The 26,026-nt window shown below is 42.0% G+C and overlaps 1 protein-coding gene across 7 annotated transcripts in view; it reads right to left on the reverse strand.

Annotated features, from left to right (window-relative positions):
- ARHGEF10 (Rho guanine nucleotide exchange factor 10) overlaps positions 1 to 26,026 on the reverse strand; it is a 93,556-nt gene that overhangs the window by 24,492 nt on the left and 43,038 nt on the right. For all 7 annotated transcript variants that reach the window (XM_083607063.1, XM_083607061.1, XM_083607058.1 and 4 more), the window contains 9 exons: positions 25,053 to 25,198; positions 21,164 to 21,336; positions 9,850 to 9,965; positions 8,643 to 8,770; positions 8,001 to 8,101; positions 6,590 to 6,711; positions 5,430 to 5,516; positions 3,725 to 3,948; positions 3,136 to 3,293 (listed from right to left, as the gene is read on the reverse strand). In XM_083607063.1, coding sequence (XP_083463189.1) covers positions 3,136 to 3,293; positions 3,725 to 3,948; positions 5,430 to 5,516; positions 6,590 to 6,711; positions 8,001 to 8,101; positions 8,643 to 8,770; positions 9,850 to 9,965; positions 21,164 to 21,336; positions 25,053 to 25,198 — 1,255 coding nt within the window. The remainder of the gene's footprint in view (positions 1 to 3,135; positions 3,294 to 3,724; positions 3,949 to 5,429; positions 5,517 to 6,589; positions 6,712 to 8,000; positions 8,102 to 8,642; positions 8,771 to 9,849; positions 9,966 to 21,163; positions 21,337 to 25,052; positions 25,199 to 26,026) is intronic.

The following is a 26,026-nucleotide window of genomic DNA, read 5'->3' on the forward strand; positions in this document are numbered from 1 at the left end:
AGGTTTTTGTACTGCTTCAAAAACCTCTTTGACCAAAGACCACAGCTGGGCAGGAGGAAAAAAAACCAAAAACTCGAAGGCATCGAGCCACAGACAACAATGGCAATACCATGCAAGGAACACAGGGAACTCCCTTATTCTAAGTCAGATCATTGCTTCATCTAGCTTAACATTGTCTGGACTACTGGCAGTGGCTCTCCAGGGTTTCAGGCGGACAATCTCTCCCCCCATACTTGGGAGATGCTGAGGATTGAACCATTTGCATGCAAACCAGCTGTGTTATAATCCTCTCAAACAGTGGTTTACATACAACACACTGCAATTGGTACAACAGGCCGAAAAGATCATTATTAAGTGGTTTGCTAAGACTCTCAGCAGTTTTCAACTGCACCAACAGCGGGGTGGAGTTTGGGAACCACTGCAATACTGGTCTTTGAATTCTGGGGGGGAAAGGTCTATTGTAGGACGCACGTCAAGATGGAAGCAACATGAGAGCATTTCCTCCCGGAAATCACTAGGGGTGGAAGAAAGAAGGGCCTTTGCATTACAAGAAAATACTCAAGTTGTTGCTGTGCTCTAATCCTAATGTTCGGTTTTCTAGAGAATGGCACTGCTCCACTAATTGGCCTTCCTTCCTTTGAACATCTGGCAGCTCTTTTTGCGAAACACTCACAGCTGGCAAGGGGGAAAAAGGGGCTCGAATAATATATAGGTTAATTCTTTGACATTCATTCATGATTTTTTGTCATATACTCGGTTTAATTAAATATGATGTGTCCCGTTCCCTTGCCAGTTTGCCTTGCTTCTGCTTTGATTTAGCTAAAACTAACATTCATCTTTTGGTTTGATAGCTTCCCTCTTTTCCTCGCAAGCTCCTCCACTGGTGTTTCAAAGGAACTGCCAAAACAACCACACAAATAGGGCTTGTTAATTGAGTTGTGCAATGAAGCATAAACATTTGTACATCGCATTGTCATGAATAGTGACTACTGACCACATTTTTTTAAATGCCAGGGCAGTGAGATTTAAAACATGCACCCATGGTTGGAACTGACTTGTGTTTTCACCTATGAAGCAGTTGTATAGCTAAAACTTTCCACGAGCTTTTCACTAAGTTCCCACTACAGAAGAAACAATCCACTATTTAGCGACTTGTCTCTTGAATAGGCTTAGCTGCTTAACTTTAATCAAAGTTATCAAAGGATGTTTGGCTGCATGTGTTCTCATCTACACTTTTTGGGATCATAACCCTTTAGTAGGAACATCCTAGAAAACTGTGCTGGAATTTTTTTTAATTTTTTTTTGGTATATAAAATGAGATTTCAATGAAAGAAAATGTTTGCCTTTGAAAAGGTTCCATAGATTTAATTTTTCCACTTAGGGCAGAATTTCCTCCCTATGTTGAGTGCCAAAGCCTTTGATGAACAGAAGCAGGGCTTTAGAAAGATGGTGGGATCAATACTCCAGGATCAAACATAGGGGCCCCTTTACTTTTAGACTTAACTTCTGAGTGTCAGTGGCATAAAAAGCATAATTTCTGCATTGAACATGGAAGATTTGTTGCTTGTTCTTGTCAAGATAGTTGGGCAGAGAGTTAATGTTTGGCTAAAGCCCAGATAGATTATTTCTTCATGAAACATAAAAACAGATGATCATACAGCATAATCGCACAGATTCCTCTATAGTTTTCCAAGAAAGAACACTACCCTACATTATATACCCAACGAAGTAGCTTCATTTTATTTTCTACCTCATTTATATATGCAACACCATGAACTCTTGCCGAATTGAATGAACAGTTCAAGTTTTACTATTCAAGTGGTACATTCCGGATTCCCTGTTAATAAACAACTTGTGCCAATCATTACTGGTTCAAATTCTCTGTCCTATTACTCTTCAGCCTTGATTTATATGTCCAGCGAAATAGGTCAGCACTTCAAAAATGGATCATTGGAAAAACAGCTTTGTACGAAGATCATGGTTACAAAAAGGGAAAGAAAACAAATGCTTGCTGGGGGGAACGGGACCTCGATATGATTGGGCATGCTTTTTTATTAGGTACAGAGAAGTGCCATAATCATAGCAGATTTTAAATTAAGAGAGAGCAGCCTAAGTTAGAGAGGCCTACAAATATTAAAGAGAGGCTGCCACTGCAAGGGGTGCACTTTGAGCTCTCTGCTTAATATATGCATAGCTGTAGCATTCCAGCAAATCATTCTAGGGCATGTGCTACAGCCAGAGGCCAGCAGTTTTATTGCTGCCAATGCTTCCTGTTGGACAATGGAGCACTCTACAGCCATAACTTTTATATTTGATGCGGGGCAGTGCCGGATTTATGCATAAGCAAAACAAGCTATAGCTCAGGGCCCCACTCTCTTGGGGGCCCCCAGAAAATTTAAAGGGGAAAAAAACCAGGATGTACATTTCCAAAATATAAGATAAAAAAATAAATGAAACCTACATACAGCAACAGTGTTTCGTGTTGTGTAGGCTCCTGTGATGTAAGTAAAATATCACTGGTTTGCTCATTTCTATATACAGGTTGCCTACATTCTGCATGTGCAAATGGTTTTCGATATCTATTAGGTCCATAAATTACCATATAGCATATATTCAACACGAAAAACAGAGACAATGTGTTGTTGACAAAGGACAGCTGGACATATAAAGGGCCCCATTACCTTCAGCAGCTTAGGGCCTCATCAAACCTAAATCCGGCCCTGAAGCTGGGCTGTGGGGTGCTTCCTTTCCAATATTAAGGCATAAAAAGCAGGGTGATAGTGCAGAGCAAGCAAGCCAAGAGAACAGGCAAGGAAAGGACCATCGCAGGTCACTTTGCCGACCCTTTGCTCCTGCTACCAGTGGCTCCTCCTGGCATCCTGCAATAGCCTCTCTTCTCGTTCCTTGACAGAAGGAAGAATACGTGGCAGCAGTTGACAAGCCACTCAGAGGTTCTAGCACATCATAGCATCCAATCTGCTGATAGGCTATAGCCACACACCTATTATTATTTTTTTAATGACAGCTCAAGTTGCTCCAAGTACATATTTAGCAAAAGGAAAAACAAAACTATGAAATCCTGATTTTGGCAAAAGATTCCAAAGGCGTTCAAGGCGTTATATATCATTTCTGTACCTTCCAGCTTTGTGTAGATGGCAATGTTACCATTGACAAGGCCAGCAAACAAATGGTGAGTCTTGTACACGAGGCTCATGACAGTAGATTTCTCAGGAGCAAAGAAATGTTGAAGTCGCACCTTCTTTGAGCCTTGGCTACTTTTGTAAACAGAGATGCTATTAAGAAGCAAGGGGTGGGGGTGGGGGAGAAAGCATGCTTTAATACAGGTTTATATTCATTTTTAAGGTATCCTGGCAACTCTTAGAGAAATAAAAAGGAAAATGTACTGAACAGCAAAACTAGACATCTAATATAAATATGTGACGTGACGCAACTGGGCTATGCATCTCCCCATCCTACTTCATGCCATCTGTGGGCAGGAAAACAGTGCAACAGTCTCATGCCTCATGTTGTTTATATTAGATGTTACAAGATGAACAGACTATAGTGACATAGAGCAAGGCAGGCTGGTGAATTTTATAATAGGCCATTTGGCTTTAGATTAGTCAAAACACAACACAAACTACACACACACATCTTCTACTGTAAGACAATATGACATTAAATAAAGCATGCAACTCAATGAACTGAAAACATTGAAAACCACCTTCCTTCTTCCATGCCAAGGCAAATGGTAGGCACACTGGAGGGCTTCGTCGGCGTATCTTCTGGCTCAGAAGGCATATTTGATTCTTTGCGTTTCTCGTCTTCTGGAATGTAGACCATGCAGAGAATCCGCGATTCCACATTGAAACATTCAATAACTTTTGGACTGGAGTTTTGGAATGATACGATGGCAATTTGGCCCATTTGGTTAGTACAACTGCCAATCTGAATTTGGAAGAAAAGATGATTGTACTTTTGTAAGCAAGATCCCTGTTAACAAAAAATGCATGCGGGGCGAAACTAATTAAAGAAAGCTTCGTCAAGGTTTCAGCAGTGCAATGAAGCTTTTCTGGCAACTCAAGGCTTTAAGAGAGAGAGAGAAAGAAAGAAAATACTCAGGACAGGAAGGGGGAATTCAGTTTTATTCATAACAGATGAATTGGGAGCTGAGATTGTCTGTTGCAGTTGTTCTTGAAGGGTGCTATATGGCTTTTAAGATCTTGTTTGTACAAATAAATCTACACTGAGTGATACTTAGAACCTTTATTTTTTTAAGTCTCTGTATCTAAAAATAATTTTATTATAAGTTATGTTGGCTATAAGTCACTGCTAGGGATGAAAAGATCTGTCAGTTTCGGTTGTCCTTTTTCCATCTTAAATTCAGTTCTCCACATTTTGCGCACATTGTTTCAAGTGACTTCCCCTAATATAATGCATACTTGTATGTTATTTTCACTATCTTCATTTTAATGCAAATTTATCCCCAATATGTGCAATTTTGTAAATTGTAGCTGGAGAACAGAATTGCAAAATTCAGAGTAGTGAGAATTTCGAAGGATAGCTGTGTTTTCAGTTTGCATACCGTTTCAGAAAGCACAAATTTGGTGTACTGAACCAAATTTCTCCTCCATCTCTAGTCACTGCAAATAAACAGCACTAAGGATGAGCAGGTTTTGAGAGCAGTACCTTGAGCATCTTCCTACCAAAACATACAAATACATACTGAATGACCAAGACATGTGCCCATGATCATTTCTGCTTTGGAAAGTTGCTCCTCTTCAGTCCTTCCAGTCACCAAAAGCTCAAACTTGAACAAACTTTGGAGGATAAAGTTTTGAGAGTAAATGGAGGCTTGCATGAATTCACTGCTCCTCAAGGCCATAAGCCCCTCTGCTGCCAGAGTTTAGAAGAGCCAGAAAACCCCAAAACTAAATGTTTTCTTGAGCTGTTAATTAGCAAGTAGGTAGACAAGAAGATGCTGAAAAATCACAGGCTTCTTTTTTCAGTTTAAAGCAGCAGTGGTGTATGTGGGAGAGATAAAAATTGGAATGGTGGAGCGGGTGTATAAAACTTTCCCACCTTATGCCATTTTCCCCAGCCTTGTTCCTCAAAGTAAAAAACTTATAGTATGATCTGCCTCACAGGACCAAGAAAAACTCTGGTGTTTGTGTGTTAATCAGGAAAATAGCCCAGGCAAACAGGATCAAACAACTCTTCCTCCAGCTAATTCACAGGCTAATCCTTCTTTCCATGACTGCTTTGATCTTAAAAAAGCAGAAGATTTGATCAATAAACTCCCAGCGTCTCATCTAGCTTGGCCTAATTATGATCAACTTCCTTAGTTACAAAACCTAGCATAACTACTGAAATAAACAAATATTCTTGTCCCCCCCCAACCCCCATCATTGGGCCTTTCAAGAACTTACCCACAGAAAACCATGCTCTACAGCGAGAGAATCTGGATCAGTTTCCTCCCCCGAGTATGGTTCAGGATTGTAAGCGGCACATTCCACCTTAAAACACATTAAAAATTTGTTAGTCAAGTCACCTAGTCTTCTTAGTGTCAAAATAAGTCTGAAATTTGGTGGCAGCAGCACATCAATGCAATGGGCTTCTTGCAGAGCAGTAAAACAATACATTTTATTTGTATGTGACATGGCCCATTTAGCATGCAAGATACTTGAACCTAATAATAATAATAATAATAATAATAATAATAATAATAATAATTTTTTATTTATATCCCGCCCTCCCCAGCCGAAGCCGGGCTCAGGGCGGCTAACAATAAAATAATACAACATTCTAAAATAACCTGCAAGAATAAGCAGACGTGGCTTAAAATGAGCTGGGGTGCATTCAGACATGGAGATTATCGTGTTCCTTTTCCTGATTATAACTCCACTGCTTCTATCTCAGATGCTAATCTTCCTTTCACACTGTGTTGCCTGCTGCATTATGGAACTGTGGCCTTTTCATCGATATACCACCATGTCACACTTAAATTTCAAATGGTTGGGTAAGAACTGCATGCTCGAATAACACCTGAAATTTCATCATGGGAAGTTACAATGCGAACTTTCTGTGACCTTTTAGGTTTATAGGTTGCAAACAGATTTTTTTCTGAAAGCAAATAACATGGAAATGAGAGCTAAACTTCCACTAGATTCCACTAGTTTTCCAGAATCGGCTTTTATGTCATATGAAAGATAATATAAAGCATGGAAATGTCATGAAAACAGCATAAAGTGCTGTCTAAAAACAGCCTTGGATTTCTTCAAAGTGTGGTCCATATTTCTTCTGTTTCATATCTATATGTCAGGTGCCTATAAAATAGTTACAGACAGGAGCAGCGTACACAGAAGAGTAAATGAGTGAGAATTAAAGAGGCACAAGCTCTTGGCATATAAACGCTATAACATTAGGTTGGCTCAGAAATGGAACATGTCACATGGTAATTCAACTGAGCTATTTTCACTTCACCTCAGTGAGAAACATGTTAGCCCATGCCCATAAAAGCAAAAGGTAGATCATGCCTATGGATGCTTCAGTCAACATATTATCTCCTTAGCAAACAAAGATGACTCACCTTAAACTCCTGTTGTTTGGCCATCATCACAGGCATGTGCTTCACAAGCAGTGGATGCTTCTCTTTTTTTATCTGATTCCCATCATCATCTATGCAGAACCAGCCCAGCAGATTCTCCTCAGCTATAATGGCAAAACAAGATTGGGGGGGGGGGAGAATCAACACCTTTTTATTTAGTAAACTAGTCCGGTATGTAAAGCTTATCTAAAACCAATGTCTATGGACCAGGTGATAAAAAAACCTATCAGGGTTTGTTTTTTAAAAAAATGATTTACACATACTGACAGACAGGAGGTCCCGAATGCTGAGATAAACATGGTGGAATGTCCCAGGTTGCATTGTTTCATTAGGGTGACACTAGTTATCCAAATCACAAAGGGTTTTTAATAGGGGTAGGGAAGCTGTAGCCTTCCAGAAATTGCTGGTCAGGGCCGATGGGAGTGAAGGCCAACATGGCCAATGGGCATCGTCAGGGATGATGGGATTCATCACTCAGCTTTGTCTGGAGGAAGCTACATGTCCCTCACCTCTTGGTTTAAAGGGTAAGCAAGGTTACCACGAGATATTTTCAGAAACCTGTTATGCCAGAGAGTCCAACCAGTGGGAGTTAAATGGGCAGAAATTATCAAATACAGAATGACTGGTTAGCCTTGTGTTAGTGAGGAAGCACGCACGATCACATATAACATATAACTACCCCCACGCCATGGAAAATTAAAAAGAATTGGTGGATTGAATTACAAAAGTGTTGCAGTTCACTAGTAAAATAATAATAATAATAATAATAATAATAATAATAATAATAATAATAATGATGCCATAGCCACTTTACAGTCATCTTTAGCTTCATATGTGTATTTGGCTAAAATCTACATCACCTCTGGGTTAAGTTTGTAGTGCGTGACAATTTGAATGCATTAAAATCATTAAAAAAGTAAAATACTTGGGCTGAAATCCTGTGGTTCATGGCAAAATATCAAGATATCATAGGTTTCAGATCTCCCTTCCTGAGGGTAGAAAAGTCCAGCCTCAGGGAGGCAGATTCAGGCTTGTGAAGGCCTCAAAGTTGCCATGGGAACCTCCAAAGCCCTTGCCTTAACAATATAGGCCGAGGCAAAGGGGAGCCACTCTTCTGTTCATCCACCATGTCCTCAGAAAGGGGGACAAACTACCCAAGCCCTGGACCTGGCATGGCTTATTTTCCTTCTATTGGGAACAATTGGTAGAAATCATAAAATTCTGTGTGTGTGTTTGTGTGCATGCACATGTGGGGAGAGGGGCATATATATCTAGTTCAAAAGACACAAATTACCACCTTCTAGCAAATGTTAATTTGGGAGTTAACCAGAAGCCAATATACATATACTATTTATTATAAAGCTGCTTGGAGCATGCTAAAACTAAATCTTACCAAGAGCAAGTTTAGCCATTTGTAAATTATTGATCCAAGATTGTTTGATGGCAGGTGTGAATGTATTGAACACCGCTGTAAAGAAAGTAGGCCGTCCTGATCTGTTGGGGGGAAAGAAAAAGAAAGCAACAACTAAGGGCTTCAACCCATTCTCTTGGTGGAAAGAAAACAAGGCTTTCTAGGTTATAAGTGTCACATGAACTAAATTCTCACAGTTGAGTAACTTGAAATTTTATGTTGGACCTTTTCTCAACATTACCCCATTGCTCGCAGATCGGGAAAATCGGAATTAAATGGGTGGGAGAGGGGAGTGCAGGCTGCCATTTGGATGAGGACAAAGTCACATGGATGACATGAAGAACATGCACACATGGGATGCATTGAGTCCACTTTAACTGCCATGCGTGTACACAGCCATGGTCTCTCCCCTACCACCAGAACCTGCATTTCCTTCACAACCCAACTGCATCTTGCTTCTTCTATCACAACTCTAGAGCAGCCTTCAGAAGGAAGAGAACACTCTCCCTCTCCCATGGTGCCCGTTCTGGGTGGAGGCTCTACAACCCACTGTCTGGGTGCTTGGCAGCAGCTACTGCTACCCTGCAACAACGCCCTTGCAAACAGTGCTAGATCACTACTAACTTGTCCTGCTTTCCTGGAAGCTGGAGTTGAATCCTACAGCGGTCTGCAGCTCTGATTTCGTCTTCTTTTTTCAAAATAAGCTTTTGTAAACCTGAAGTCCAGTCATGTGCCACTGATTGATTTAAATTCTGACGGAAAGGGGAAAAGAAAAGAAGAAGAACACCAAGTTTATTTTCAGTTTATGCTTCCGGTTTCTCTCCACCACTAGCACCCCTAGCTCAGCATGATAGACACTAGCAGCCTGAGCCACAAGAAAAGCAGTAAGACTTAATGCCTAGTTAGTATGAATACCCCTAAGGAAAATATATTTGGAGGGAGCACAATTTGGAGCACGAAACTGTCTTAGGCAACCCTTCCCTGCTTTTCTGCCTTCAACTGCTCCAGCTCTCAAATGGAACTTTTCTGAAAAGACACACATATGGGGCTCTTAATTAGTTATTTCCCCAATTAGTTATTTCTTGGGGAAATAAGTACATCTACAATGGAAGTACTTACATCCTAAGTACATCTACAATGGAAAAAATAATTCCTCCCCCCCCCCAAGTACCTAGGTAGCAAAAGCTGAGAGCAAAGCATTTAGGAGTTGGGGTCTCCAGAGAAAGAGTGACAACAAGGTGATTGAATCAGTATTGCCACCCACAATCCCTTGTACTACACTGCAACTACACCTTCCATTTTAGAAGTGATTAGGCAGACCTGAATGAGATGGCATCGACCTGGCACCATCATGTGTAATTTGTGTCTGAGGGGAGCTTTCACAAATACACAAAGTATAACAAACAGCCGAATGAAAAACCAAATAATTTTTTTAAGTGTCTTGGTTAAGTGCTTAAGTGGTGAGACAGTACAGTGTTTTGTATTAAAACAACTTAACTATCAATAACACCACCGACATGCACCGTCATTGTATGGCAATATTTCCTAAAAATAAATAAATTGCAACTTGAAGTTTGGTGTGCTTCCACATCAAACCAAAAGGTGAGAATATGCTGCAACTCAAACTTAAGAGAAGCGGAGTAAAACAAGATCAGTAAGGCATATAAAATCTGCTTACAACTCTGAAGTTAAAACATTTAATGGTAAACCAATTAATTAGGGGTATGAACAGAGTATATGTGCTTGGGCACACACTTTCACATCAAAAACTTCTTTAGCTAACAGGAAAGCATATGTGAGAATCAACTCAATGTTTATGAGTTATTATTACCTGGTAGTTTCCTTTAAGACTGCCTATTAGTTGACTGATTTGGCCAACTACATTCAAATCGTGTAATAGATTCTGCAAATCGTGGTACAGTTGCCCTGGTCCCATATAAAGCTTGTCTGAAACACATTGAAAACATGCAGTTATACACATACAAGAGGATAGTAGGAGTTGCCACAGCTAGCTTTATGGACAAAGACACAAGAACAGCATCCTTTATTTCAGCTGCAAAGAAGAATGGTTTAGTTCATTCGCGTTAACAAAATACAGACTTGCCTCTTAAGCTGGAAATTCCCCTGCAAAACAGACTGAGTTAAATTGGGTACCTTTTGTTTGTGATATTCTCCGCTGAAAATCAACAAGCATACTGATTAAACCACATTTGAAAATGAATGGAAGAGCCAGGCTACACGGATACTTACAGACAACAACCCTGCCAATTCTTAATGCATTAAAGTACCAGCAACATTAAAATGTGAGGAGAAACTGCGTAATTGCAAGAGACTTGCAGATTAAGTTCCCATCACTTGCTGCTTTTTCAACTAAATGGTGACCTGTTTCTTTGGCATCTGCCTACAGCAGAAATAGTAAGCAAAACGCTGGGTTCACACAAAATATATAAAAATAAAATTATCATAAAGTTTAACCAATAGATCAATTCACACTATCTCAAAGTAGCTGCATTAGTATCTAGCACATCCACCCTAACTTTTACCTTCCAGACTTTCTTTTTATTGTGCCTTCATGATGAATTACGCTCAAGAGGGTATGGGGCAGTTATACACAATCTCACTTCTCATCCTGCTTCCGTCTGAAAAAGATGCAGGGCAGATATACGGCTTTATTTCCAACCAGTGCATGTCTTGCAACTTCCTGATGAAATCCTGGTAGCTTTATATACCACAAATGTGTGGTATGGTTTTTGTTGTGTAGGAGTGCTCTTCCAGGCAAGAATAATGCAGTAACATTGGACAAGTGTTTCAGAACAGCTAAAAGAGTAGAAATGATGTGCGGAAGGTCCTGCATGACTGTTCCACCACTGTACTATTATTGTGTCAATGCCATGTTACAGAATCCACTCACAAAAAAAAAACCACCAGGTTTGATGAGCTCAAAAAGCTAGAAGTAGAAAAAGGAGGGAAGGAAGGCTTGACTCAAAAGTGTTAGAATTTCTGATCCATGCTTGCAGTCATGGTGTTGTTGTCTTTCACATGGGAAGAGCGGGAAGTGACGAAGATAGGATGTTTGTGTTACTGTGTTCCGTGAAGTGGGACTATTGTCCTTTGTTCATTTTCTCTTTGCTGCCTGATGCTAGAGAGAGGGGGAGCCATGTTGCAGTGCTCTGTGTGTGTTTATATGTAAATAAAGTAGATTAGCCAAAATGCTGAGTTGCTGAGGTCTGTCATGCACATGCTGCGCAAACTCTGCGGATTCCTATGTGTGCCGGTGTCGGTTGGCATCGGTCGCTGTGATGTTCGGGCTGAAGAAAGCTTATGAACCTCCTGAAGCCCAGGAGGGAGGGAACATGCCAGTCGGGCATGTATCTCTGCCAGAGTCCTACTCGAGTGTAGGCTGAACTCCTGACAAAAAGGTCTCGCAGGTGCCCTGGCAGCTGCTCCTTTATGAAGACTCCTGAGGCAGGAGAGTGGAGCATGAGAAGTGGAAGCAGCTATCCCCCAAGGATGATATTGGCCTAGTTCACATGTCACATGAAACCACAGCTAAAAACTATACAGTGGACCCTCGGGTTACATACTGCTCTGGATACGTAATCTTCGGGTTGCGAAAGCGGCAAACCCAGAAGTGTATTCTTCTGGGTTTCGCCGCTCACGCATGCGCAGAAGCGCACTATCGTGTTGCACACGTGCGCAGAAGCAGCGCCTCTGGTTACTGATTTTTTGGGGTACACACAGACCCCCGAAATGAATTACATTCATAACCAGGGGGTCCACTGTAGTTTAATGTGAACATGCAGCATGCTATAGTGCACATTTTCGAAATGTTCTCTCTCTGCACCTCGCCTCCCCTGCTCCTGCTGCACTGCCAGGTAAGAAGTCAACGAACAGGGTGGTGATACAATGACTACTGCAATCGACACAAGATAATATCACCAAGGCAACTCTCTGTAAACAAACAACAAACGTCCATAAAAATGGGCAAAAGTAGTTTCTTTCCCAAATAGGTTTTATCTGAAATAATAGCAAACACAGTAAATAGAGAGTTGACTTGTAATATATCAGTGGTTCAGTGCTCATTTCTTCTCTTTACAAAATAATTTTTTATCTTGAACAATTACAAATGCAGTAATATAGAGTCCACTTGTGATATACCAGTGGCTCCGTGCTTGGACGTCGTTCCGGTAATCCAACATTTCGTTGTTAAAAAGCTTAGTCATCAAGCTTTGTAGTTTGTCAAACTGAAAAACAACATCCTCTTTCTACGCTCCTCCCACTGGAAACATGCAGATGGGGACAGATATACCCCTGCTTTAAGTCATTTACATACTGTCCTCTCTTATATATTATTTACTACAAAGCTTGTTTACTAAGCTCTTTAGCTTATCTTGTGTCAATTGCAGGTAACAAGCCAGCAAACACTGTTTTCAGGAAACGCACTGTAAAGCTCATAATGCAAAATCACACTGCCAAAGGATCAAACTCTGCAGCACCATCTGGTGTCATGACACATTTAAAACACTGCATTTTGACTAAGTAGCTGAGTCCCAGGTTTCTCCTGATGCCTGAACCCTGGGCTTGCAGCTTTTTCTCTCAGAACAAAACAGAAACCTTGGAGGAGGGAGAATAAAGCCAGAAGTGAAAGTTCACTTCTTTTCCAATGTTCCAGTTCTGTCAAATAATAACACAGCCTTGTTTTTGCATGTGAGGGGAGAGGGGCTGAGAACACGTTTTTTCCAAAAAGGTGAGACTGTCAGAAAAATATTACCTTAAGTTTCCAGTGAGCAGCGGGGTGGTACTAGTGTGCCTTCTGCATGGAGAATTATGTGACAACACCTGTTTTATCCTTAAGATGTTGTCGGGCGCTTGCTCTATTTAATAGCTGCACCTACATGTAATAATTGCAAGAGCCCTTAATTAAGCAACTTGGAAACAGAAGTACTAAAACCCCCTAAAGAAAGAATAATGCTTGAGGACCTAGGAGCATTTGATATCAGTAGATAGCACTTGACCTTTTGCCCAGATCTGACCACAGTCTTCCTGTGAATCAATCTGACAATTCAGTACACTCATGCGCCCAATGCAACAGACAACATAGGAAGAGAAGACTTTCCTGACAATATGCAGTATTCTTGAGATGAAACACAAAGTCAATTGTGTGCTTGAAGGTGATGTCAATCGTGAATAATGCTGTGAAGGATGGTAGGGCATGATGCGACAAGGCGGCTACAGTTCTTGCACGGGCAAGTGTGCATGTCTTGATTCTGCCTACTGAGCCATCTGCTTGTACTGTAATCAAGCAATAGAACAAAACACGCAAGAACGAAGGGCTGCAAGGGTGAGGAAAAGCTGTAAAAACCCAGATTAGGCCTACAGCTAATTTAGTACAATACAGAATTACTGTTGTGGCTGGTGGGGAAAGATGCACCTGTTCTAAATCTGTGCGACAGAGAAGGAACAGCAGCTACAGCAACTATATGTTGCTATAAGATTTGGGCCCAAACTTTAACCCAACTACAGCCCAAATACAGATCTCGATTTTGCCTAAATGAGAAGCTTAAGCAGCCAAGAGGTGATGAAATGTCCAGATGAGAGGTTTGACATAGGTTCACAGCTGCTAAAAGAGGCAGTGGTTGAAACTCCACCACCCAAAATTATTTACAATCTGGAGGTATGTCAACTTCATTGGCAGACAAGCACAGGTAACTTGCTCGGGGTGTTTCAAAAGAGGAGAAAGGAGGGAAAAATTAGAGAAGGAAAAGGTACCGTATAGAGATATCACTCATCCCAAAGTGGAGGGGTAGAGAGAAAGAGATATCTTCTTCTCCAGAGGAGCATTGTAGATCAGGAGTTGGTTGGGAACTGGGGGCAACTGCGACACTGCATATTTTATTTGCATTGATTATTTATTTATTAAATCTCTACTTCATGCAGAAGGCTGTTTGAGTGAACACTTGGAGAGGGACACACAAGGTTGTGTTTCCCTGAGATCCTGCCTCAAAACAAAATAAAGATGGAGGTGGAGAAGGGGGACTAAGGGAAAGAGCAGGAGAGAGAAGGAAACCAACTAACTTGACTGTACTCCAGAACAATTAAACAAAGTGAAGCCTTCGGTCCTCTCTTAAAAGTTTTATATGGGGAAGGAGGGTTTTTTCTGGATAATTTTTTTATTTCATTTTCATTCCAAGTGTCAAAAAATATTAATACAGTTATTACGAATGTATATACAGATTTGTCAATTTGCATGCTTCTCTTCCTTCTCCTCCCCCAAATCAAGGCTTATATTGTACAATATCACAAATCAGCCAAACAAGAGGATAATTCCAGCTTTTCACCTTATCAAGTACCTTCAAATACACTAAAAAAAAAACATTTTTTAAAAAACAAAGCCTGGTGCTGTTTGTGAAAAAGAAACAAACAAAAAATCCACCAGAGGCTTAGCTAAATGAGAAAGAAAAAGCCTCGGTGGTGATTTAGATGTTGATCACCAAACTCCTGGCTCTACAGATTCATTATTAATGTCAAAGCCAGTGATAAAGCAGCCAAGTTTTATTTATAGCTCCTGCTGCTCTACAAACTTCCTGCACATTTCTGTTATGTAAGCAAAGCTCTTTACATCTGTACCACCCCCAACAATAGTCATTTCACTTGTCGTTCACTTTGAGTTGGAACTAGCACGGTTGCCGTTTCCATGACTACCTCCAAAAGCTTCCCAACGCCGCCCCCCCAAACCCCCAAGACAACAGTTGAACAAACAAACTGGGTGCAGGAAGAAGAGAAGAACTGGATTTTGCTTAGCACAGCGGTTCCAGATAAACCTATAAAGCAGATTTCACAATGCAAAGAGGTTCCAATTTGAACATATACATGGGATACATATAAAAAACAAGCTGGGCATCAGGGAGTATTAATTTACAGGTGCCATAGTTCAGCTTTCCTCACATTAAATGCAGGCATGAGTTCTGGAAGTATTTTTATTTTAGAAGTAATTTGCTGGTGCAGAGGCTGGTGCAGAGGATGTTAATTCTATATTTGCCCCTCTCTCCAAAATGCCTCTTGAACAGTTTTTACTTACCTTCTGCAATTTCTTCTCCCCTGCTTTTGACATTTAACTTCTATTTTATCCCTGCAATGGTGAAGTATGTGGGGCTGCCCTTGAGGTCAGCCCAGAAGCTACAGCCAGAGCAAAATGCAGACACACCGGGGCAGACAGCTGCCACCATGTTATACAGCTGCTTAAAGAATTGCACTGGAAGCCACTTAGCTGTCAAGGTAAGTTCACTGTGTTGGTTTCTGGTGTACCAAGCCATATGCAGCTTGGCACCAGGATGCTAAAAAGATCACCTCACAACTGTCCTTTACAGAAGAGTGTTTCCTGCAGATACAATCTTATCATGAGAACTTTTGTGTACAATATAATAATCATTTATTTGTACAGTAGCATTATGATATTGGCACTTTTATTTTAACCCCTTTCCTAATTAATCCTAGCATGGAATTTGCCTTTTACACGGCTGTTGCACAGTGCGTCGACATCTCCACTATGACCCCAAGGTATTTTTACCTATCTCCTGTAATTTCTTCTCCTGCTCTCCTTTCACATTCAACTTGCACCTTATTTACCCACTCAAAAAACCCTGCCACTTTCCTGCTCAATCTTTACATTTACTTCTTCCTCCTGCAGCAAGTTCTCTCTATTATCCCTTCCCTTTCTATTCCCATTTTAAAGTATTTATTATTAGATATTTTATTTCACTTTCCAGCTCCATCTGGTATGCAGGCTGAGACCCTACCTGCCCGCAGACTGTCTTGCCAGAGTGGTGCATGCTATAGTTATCTCCTGCTTGGACTACTGCAATGGACTCTACGTGGGGCTACCTTTGAATGTGACTCGGAAACTGCAATTAATCCAGAATGCAGCAGCTAGACTGGTGGCTGGGAGTGGCCGCCGAGACCATATAACACCGGCCCCGGCTACTTTTACTCAGTATGCAAAACACTGGTCCAATAAAAGGCTATGGCAGAGCTAGGAAGTGGGCAGACAAGTGAGCAGGATGTGGCAATGAATCCCACCTGAAAATGGCCCAAGACCCACAGGTAAATCCCAGTCTACTGCTCTAGAAGCACTGCGGTACAACAAAAATATCAAACTGTTCGAGGTCAGGAAAGAAGCAGCCATATGTTTGGTGGTAAAATCCTGGCATGCTTTAAGAAGGTCAGTTGGGTTGTATTAAGAAGCAAAGCGAAACAAACCACTATAGCCCTTATTATAGGACTATGGTAGAGCTTCCATTAAAAAGAAGAAGGTTCCATCATACTATATATGCCTTAAATGTTTGATAATTGCCTGTCATCTCCGTAACACAAAGAAATCCAAAAATACACAGTGGAAAACCAATCCAAAATAAAATCTTCATCACAGCATCTGTCTGCATCATTGCCACAAATGATATTGGAAGTTTAAATAATTCAGAGCAGCGCACTTGCTATCTTTGCCACATCTCTGAGTGCATATATTATTCCTGAAGCACAACCAAAACAGGAGTAATATGTTTCTGTTATTTCCATACAGAGAGCCTATTTCAGTTAAAAAGAGGAGACGTTTGAGTTAACAAGTTATTTTCCTTTCAGGAGAAGAGGATTTAAGACATTAAGCCCTTTTCACAGCTAGTTAGGACAGTATTAATGGTTCCTACAGATTTGTGTTTTAAAAATCAAGCCAAGCCAATTTTGTCACAATCATTCCTCTTGCTCTTCACAGGGATGTTGTCTAGCTCAGCTTTAAGTTGTACTCACTTTCTGCTGAAATCAAGCCAGCTACTTCTGAGCCCTAAGTGTGAAACCGATGTCTTTAAAAGCTACTAAGCCACCCCAGCCATAAGGATGATCCAAGATGAAGCAATGAGGCTCTGCTAGATAAACCTCTATAGAAACCAAATATTTGCTTTCTACTTGCTCAATAGACATTTACATATAATTTATAATCCTTGTAATATAAACCAAACACGAGAGATAATAGAACAGAATAGAATGATCAATACGATACGATAATATAGGACCACATGAGCTTGCCCCCAATTAACCCCATCTTCTGAAGGGCAGGACCTTTGCCCATGGTGGTACCAAAACTATGAAATTCCCACCCTTGGGATGCTCACTTTTCCAAAAAGTGTTTGGGATTTGGACGGCTGTTACGTAACATGCTTCCTCTGCTGATTGATTTTATTTAGTGCAAATGCCCTAAAACTACAGTGCTCTAGTAACCATGTGACCAAGCCTAGCAGGTGCCTTGTATGCCAACCAGTTTTGTACCACAAGCGAGGCTGATGCCACTGTACCACCTGAATGGAAGGGTATCTATAAATGCCTAGGCCAGGATCTTTAGGAAAATGTCGTCGAAAGAGCTGCCTGGGGCTCAGAACACAAACTGCAAAGCACAGCAACAGGGTCAGTTACAGCTGTATGAAGTAGTTCCTACAGCCTTCTGAAGCAGTGGGATTTCAAGTAAAGAAAGTTGTTATTATAGTAAGTCCGAGGATTGCTTTGGAAGCCAAAATTGCATATAGTCAAAACACATTGGGTTCAATGGTGGGTGAGATTGACAAAGTCTTTTTACCTGCATGCCCACACCCCTTTCCTGTTTTTAATTTTTTTCTTGCCAAGTGTGTAAAGCTGAATGTGCAGAAGTTAAATATGCATAAGTTGCTGTATTTAAAAACAACAAAAAATGTTATAAATAAAATGGTATCCAGCTGGCCTCTTATATAGCTTACAGCTTAATTTTTCATTCTTTATGTGATATTTACAGGAGGGATAAAGAGGGATTCAAAATCCTCAAAACGCAGTTCTAACTAAAATCTATTATCTTGCCATATCACTTGATACAGTTAACCAAAGGTAAAATGAAATGTAAAGTTGTAGAAGCCAGACAGTGTAAGGACGGTATTGCAACAACTTCTCTCCCTACAAAGAAATGATTTTGTAGGGTTGAGATTATTGAAGAGAAAATAGACAAATGCTGTATGGGTGATTCAAGCCAAGGACACAAATCACCATCAATTAACAATTCACAACAAGGTTGTTCGTTACATACTAAGGTTACTTTTATAAAACATATAAACACATTTTTTCTGAGCTGTCTTAGACGAGGTAATCCTTAAGAACTTAATACTCTTAAATGCAATTAGAACAATTTCCTGTCTCCCATTCTCAGTTCAAGCTGGAGACGGTACAGAAAAGGACAAGTAAACGATGAAGCTGTTTACTTCCTTAAGAGTTAAGCCTAACAAGATGGCAAAAGTGGAGGAAAAATTCTCTTTCATAGCAACAGGTATTTAGGGTCAGCCAATGAAGCAGATCAGCAGTAAACTGGGGACTGACAAAAGAAAGTAATTCTTCACACAGTCTATAATTAACTTGAGGAACTGACTATCACAAGATGGAATACCATCACCACAATTTCAAATAACTTTTTAAAAAGGATTAGATAAATCTGTGGAGGCAGACAGCCATTTATATAGACCTATGAGTGCCTTCTCAACTCCTTCATATCTGCTTGTTACCTTCCATTGGTGTTCGGTTAATCACAGCTGAAAACAATGTCTCACCAGAGTTCCAGGATCACATAGACCAGGTTTCCTCAACCTGGGCCCTCCAGATGTTTTTGGCCTACAACTCCCATGATCTCTAGCTAGCAGGACCAGTGGTCAGGGATGATGGGAATTGCAGTCTCAAAACATCTGGAAGGCTGAGTTTGAGGAAGCCTGACATAGACTTAAGTGTGAAGGTTCCCCTATCTCAGATACCCACACAAATGCATGGATGATGTGGGCAGGAAAAGTCATGCAACACCAGGGCAGGGTCAACAGCATAACTTCCTTTCTATACATTTTGCACTTTCAATGTGAGCAATGCATGATGGGGGTTGAAAACCAAAGGGGTATCTGGTTTGATCCTCAGTGTTCCTATGGAAACCAGAAGCTGTCCACATTAGTTAGTACTCATTTGTCAATAAACCTGGTCAACCTTTAAAGAACTGTGGTACAAGATGGGTTGAAGGATTGAAAGCCCTGTTTCGTGCCCAATAAGCATGGGATGCCTTTGCCCGGCTGCGCTGTGGCCCATAGATTGCAGCAAAATACTGGGCATGGTTTTGTGCAATATCTTCTCTGTGTGATGGGCTCATGAGAAAAATCTGTCCCGTGAGCCCTTGCTGAAGAGGGGAGAGGAAACCCTATATAAGGCTGCTTCCCCTGGAGCTCACAGACATTTTGCTTTGAGAGCTTCCTGCCCACCCACCCGCCCTTGGGTTAGAGCAATTTTGGGTCACTGGTTGACAGGGCTGGAAATGATTCCCCCCCCCCCCCTCAACCTGATAGGCACTTGGTTTTCCCTCAGTGAAAATATGGCTTTCCGTTGTTAGGCGGAAGAACATTGTTTTGTATGATGGCAGAAATGGCATTGGGCAGGATCAACATAGTATAGGGAGCCCCCATAAGGGGCCCAAGGGGAGGATTGACCACGGCAAACCTAAACGTGGGTTCGGTATCTGGTTGGAATCTGCACCCTGGTTCCCCAGTGAGACCTTGCTTGCTTGGCTTGTAAGGTTCAACACTGGCCGAGTCCCATAGTATAAGTTTGGAGCGATCCAAACCCAGCTAATCCATTTCATCAACATGGGGCTTGTGGAATGATGAACTGATCCTGGGATCCAATGCCATGCCCACCCTTGCTCTGCCTGCTGCTGTCAATAAAAAATTGGCCTGATTTCATCCCATCACAAGGGACGTGGGTAAAACCTCAGTGCCTAGGACTTGCCAATCGTATGGTTGGCGGTTCGAATCCCCGCGGCGGGGTGAGCTCCCGTCTTTTGGTCCCAGCTCCTGCCCACCTAGCAGTTCGAAAGCACCCCTAAGTGCAAGTAGATAAATAGGTACCGCTTTATAGCAGGAAGGTAAACAGCGTTTCCGTGTGCTGCGCTGGTGCTGGCTCGCCAGAGCAGCTTCGTCACGCTGGCCACGTGACCCGGAAGTGTCTCCGGACAGCGCCGGCTCCCGGCCTCTTAAGTGAGATGAGCGCACAACCCTAGAGTCGGACACGACTGGCCCGCACGGGCAGGGGTACCTTTACTTTTACCATCCCATCACAGTCTGGTTATTTTGCTGCTCTCATGAGTCACATAATTTGCCTGCCTAGGCAAATAAATGCTTGTTCTTTATTTCTTCCAGAATGAACAGAAACTAGTTCACTTTGTATAAGAAGGTTTGTTGTTTTTAAAAGAAAGATGTTGGCTCTCCAAGTTTTAGTCCTAAAATGAGAAAGCCTGTAAGAGCCTGCTTCCAGCATATGGGTTGGTAGGAAAGTCAGTTGATACAATCCTTCATATCTGGTGGAAGTATTCCAACACTGAGTCTTACCCAGACAACATGTGCACCTGCTTCAGAAGCTCTGCAAGTTTCACAGGTTAATAATACATTATACAGGTGGTACAGTTGCAACTGAGAAGTCATAGGGCATGGGGCACACTCAGTATTGTCAAATGCTTCTATGAAGCAGTGCACACACAATGTAGACTACTTTAAACTACACCAGGAAGAGTGGATTTCATACAAGGTGCCTGGTATAACACAAAACACATGTTTGTTGTGGCAGATGTGAAGTACTTACAGACCTCTAGATCTGCTCAACATGAAAATGTCCTCATTTTTTTAGCTCACAGTAATTTTTTGAGACGCTATACCCCACCCCATCTAACTTCTAGTCATCTGAGATCAATGTGACCAAACCAAGTGCTTATTTATCCAAATAATCCATTGTCTGAAAACTGTGTTTAGTCCACTGACACTGGAACACAAATTTCAGAATATGTCAATATTACTCACTAGACATCAGCATTCACCAGTGGCTGCCAGTTCAACTTTGGCAGACTGGGTATTTGTAGTTTTCACAATAGGCGTGTTGCATAATATCAAATTACGCCAAGATGATCACACTTTCTAAACATTAGAGCTGGGGAGCCTTGCTTCCAAATATTAACATAAAAGCATAACTTGTGGTATGGTAATGACATAAAGGAAAGCACTCCACCAACTCATGAACAATGAGAAAGGAGTAGCCATAAGAAAATACTAGCTGATACTTACTTGGCTTGGCATTAACAGCAATATTCTCAGAGGAATGTTGGGGAGGGAATCTGCAATTTTCATCTTGACCTTCATTGCTCCCATACTCTATAACGTCCACATGCCCAAGGGGAACACTCCATTTTAGTAAGTACCTTTCGCCAGTCACAATTCCACTGTTTTCATGGGAAGAACTGAAAGAAGGCCACAAGAGAACAGTTTACAGTATGAGAGATGTTTTAGCAGACATTTAAATTCCAGCAGACACTTTCAACTGCATACATAACTCCAAACTGTATATAGTGCTTTTAATGTCTTGTTTTGTGCTCAAAGTTCACTTTTATTTTTGGTTATTGAGTGCACTGAAAATCTCATGAAAATGTTTTGATATACTTTTCTTTATTTTTTTTTCTCCTAAAGGTGTTCTACTATTTTTAAGCTGCTTCGGGGGGGGGGGGGGAAAGGTTCCAAAGGAAAAGTTATTTTCCTAATTAAAGGATAAAATGATATCATGCAAAAGGAAAAGGCAGTTTTGCAGGCTTCCCTTCGCTCTCCCCCTAGGACACAGTGCTTTGAGGAAACACCTTGTATAACTATTCTGAGATCTTGGTTACATATTGCTTTTATGCTTTGCATAGATATTTACATTAGAATATGCCAGGACCAGCCCAAGGCCTTATGCTGTGCGAGGCGAACCAGCAACTAGAATCCCACCCCCACCTCAAGTTTTTGTTTCTGACACCTGAGGCTAAAAATACAAGTGACTCTCTTCTTCCCTGATAATAACAACGATAATAAGTTAAGTAACTTAACTGTTTGCTATATTTCAATGACACCCAAAATCAGCTGCCTGAGGTGGCAACCTTCATTCTGCCTTATGATAGGGCTGGCCCTAAGAACAAGCATATGAATGAAGGCTGATAGATTAAATATATATGTTCATTTTAAAAAATCCTACAAAAACAGGCACACAGTAGAACAGGAGAAATATTAGAATAGCCACAACAACCCTCTATTTTAAATCACAAACGCATAACAAGACCGTAAATTTTCAGATGGAAAGAGAGGAGAAAGTTGGAGAAATTATAAACCCCATTAATGATAACAGCATCTAAACAACCTGTGGGCAGAACTCTGTCCATTGGACGCTCTGTAGGAAGGAGGCAATTTTTGCTGGCTCCCCCTTCTTCCTACAGTCCCCTGTGCTTCTGGAAAAAATGTGCTAGATGCTTGGAGGTGGACGACATACCCTGCAAACAACATTCAACTTGGCGATGAGAATGCAGCTTAGAAGTGGCAATCATCCCTTCTACACTGCTCTCCAGTAGATATTGTTGAACCTCAGCCCCTTCCATTTGCAGAAGGGCAGTCTGGATGCGATTCAATATGCTTAAAAGTTGTTAACAACACATATGACTATATCTAGAGAAATCTTGGATCAGAATTGCTTGCTTAAGTTGAGAAGGTTCCTTTTTCCTTCTAGTGTTTTTAAACTGGTGCTCAGAAACAGGGTAGGCCTGTTTTCTTCAATATGTCAAATTCAGAGGACATGTTGCAGTTGCCATAGGAATGCTGCTGAATAGAGCTTCTCTGTGATGAGAGACCAACTCAGCCTACATTTGTAAATATGTGCCACCTACGCCCTCATGCAACCCTCTCTCTCTCTCTCGATTCCTAGCAGCACTAGATGGGGCTTGAATAATGCACTGTGACTTGTCCACTTGTTTGTGAACAATGGGAGAAGCAAAAGGGGGAAGGAGCCCAACTGTGATCTGCAAAACATAGAGCAAAAAGATTTGCTGCATCATGGCCTAATTATATTATGCAAATAGTTGCTGCAATCCTCATTCCATTTGATCGGATTTGTAGGATGGGCATTGGTGACCTATTTTAAAAGATGGAATGTGTATATGTCAGGAAAATCTATGCCAGGGCTTGAAACAGAGCTGTCCCACATCTCCCACATTCAAAACACGAATGATTACAGTGTTAATATCTACAAACAAAAAGGTACTTTCTAATCCGCACCCACAGAAAAAGCCAAACAGCTCACAGTGAGTTAGGTCTAAACAAACTCAGCATCCTTCAGAATGCTGCTGGAATGCAACACATATTATTTCCCAACAGTCTGCAAGGGCTGATGAGAGTTTGAGTTAGAGTATGTGGCCTCGGCCCAGTATACCTAAAGGAGCGTCTCCACCCCCATTGTTCAGCCCGGAGGCCTCCTCCGAGGGTCTTCTGCTGGTTCCCTCACTGCAAGAAGCGAAGTTACAGAGAACCAGGCAGAGGGCCTTCTCAGTAGTGGTGCCCTCCCTGTGGAACACAGGGAGAAATAAACAACTATCTAACTTTTATTGAAAACATTTGAAGGCAGCCCTGTGAAGTTTTTAATGTTCGATATTTTTTTCGTATTTTTACTATCCTGCTAGTTGCTGCCCAGAGTGGCTGGGGAAAACCAGGCAGGTGGGCAGGGTATAACAGCAACAATCTGAAGGGCAACAGAAATCAAGGTGATTTAGGCCAGATTCTCAAGCCATCTAACCCAGTGCCATAGTTCTAGCAGATATCCCTTGATGTTGGATATTGAACAAGAGACCTTCTACATAAAAAGCATGCACTCTCACTGACCTGGGTCCCTTCCCATATTCACAGAATCAGCAGGACAGAAAAGTCATGCATAACAGTTACAGCAACACAGTTTCTGTTCAGCATAACTGCATCCTCTCTCTCTCCACATTCTCAGATATCCTTTTCAGCCTTAGGGCAGCATTGCTCCTTGGCCAGTCCACCAAGAACCACACGCAAAAGCGGTGTGTAGCCACTTCACAAAACTTAGAAATTCACACACACACACACACACACAACAAACATGCACATCATGCAGCCTCCCACATGCATGGATGTGCGCGCGCATGCACACACACACACACACACAGTCTCTCCTTTTCTGCAGTGTATACTAATAGTTTATAACTCCGCTCTGAGTTGACTATAAAATCATAGATCTGACACTAACAATCTGGCTCCCAAACAAGCCAGGCACTTTTGCAGCCTGTTTTATGAATGTTTACTCAGACATAAGCATCACTGAATTAAGTTGGGGCTTACTCTCAAGTGTACCTAAGATTCACAGCTGTAAAGATCTCTTAAAAGGCAAAGGGACCCCTGACCATTAGGTCCAGTCATGGCTAACTCTGGGGTTGCGGCACTCATCTCGCTTTATTGGCCGAGGGACAGCTTCTGGGTTATGTGGACAGCATGACTAAGCCGCTTCTGGCGAACCAGAGCAGCGCACGGAAATGCCGTTTACCTTCCCGCTGGAGCGGTACCTATTTATCTACTTGCACTTTGATGTGCTTTCGAACTGCTAGGTTGGCAGGAGCAGGGACCGAGCAACGGGAGCTCACCCCGTCACGGGGATTTGAACCTCCGACCTTCTGATCAGCAAGTCCTAGGCTCTGTGGTTTAACCCACAGCGCCACCCGTGTCCCACACTCTTCAGGGTACCCCACAGCTAAGCTGCAACAGGAGCAGCAACCAAGCCACTCTCCCTGCCCACCTGCCTAGAGGAGGACTTGTTGCACTCTCTGTAGTTACATATTTTGGCTACTCTTGAGAAAGGTTATGAGGGATCGTATCTCTCTGAACCACAAACATAGAGGAAGCAGAAGGCACAAAGATTTCAGAGTACCGGGATAAGGAAGTGATACCCTGCTTATGGAGTGCAGTGCCTGCAATGGCTTGCGATCACTTTTGAGGTACTTTTTGATATCTCCCATAGGTATTTTATTTATCTCCTCAAACTCCCTGGAACACCTCAACATCACAGTGATCAGCACAATTAAAAAAAAAAAAGACAAAACAGGAACTCTCCCACTCTCTGTTTTAGAGAATGCAGGTAGAATCTTACCGGACATTCACAGTCGCACACATCAGTACATCATTTAACATGAAGAGTCGCCGCTCTTTGGTTTTCACGATTTCTCCTCTGTCATTGTAAACAGTTTCCAGCATATCATCAGTTCGCACGAGGCACCTGTTCCCACTGCTGAGTAACTGAAGTTTTGCAAGAGAGAGAGAGAGAGAGAGAGAGAGAGGGAGAACCCCAAAGTGACTAATTCATAACACTCCTAGAAATGGGGTTTTTATTTTTTGCTTTTAAAGCTTCTATGAATCAGGATCAGGCACGCACAACAGTTTTTGTAAATTTTATTAAAACCTTGGCTATGTCAATGCAAGTTCATCAACAACTTTCCTTGAATAATCACTTTGAGAATGGGGTCAAGGGGTGGTGGTTGCAATTATTACTGAGTAACAAGAATTTTGTTTTGCTACAGACACTCCCTCTAAACCAGCCTTTCTCAACCTGTGGGTCCCCAGAAGTTGTTGAACTACAACTCCCATCACCCCTAGCTCCCTAGCCAGAGCTCAGGGATGATGGGAGTTGTAGTCCAACAACATCTGGGGACCCACAGGTTGAGAACCGCTGCCTAAACCCTCCTTTTGCCTTTAGGTTGGCAACTCCAACTCCAGAGGCCACAGCTGTTGATTCCTACTGTGATGGGGTGTTCTTAAGGCAAAAATGATACCGTCTCAATCCAGGGGTGGAGGAAAGGGGTGTGGTGGGGGCGGGCCACCCCAGGTGTCACAACTGAAAGGAGTGACAAAATGCCAGGCGGCACTCACCACGGGGCCTGCAGTGTGCCCGAGCTACACATCTCTCCTGAGAGTGACACGGTGGCTTGGGCGCCCGCAGGCTCCACGCTGCCCCAAAAGGTCCACCCGCTGGCTCCTCCTCAGCTGTAGGGCGGCTGAGTGGGAGCAGGCAGGCAGACTCCTTGGAGCCCCGCGGAGCATCCGGCCCTGGCTCGCCCTGTCCCGTGG

This window comes from Podarcis filfolensis (genome assembly GCF_964270895.1).
Source record: "Podarcis filfolensis genome assembly, chromosome: 3".
NCBI lineage: Eukaryota > Metazoa > Chordata > Lepidosauria > Squamata > Lacertidae > Podarcis > Podarcis filfolensis.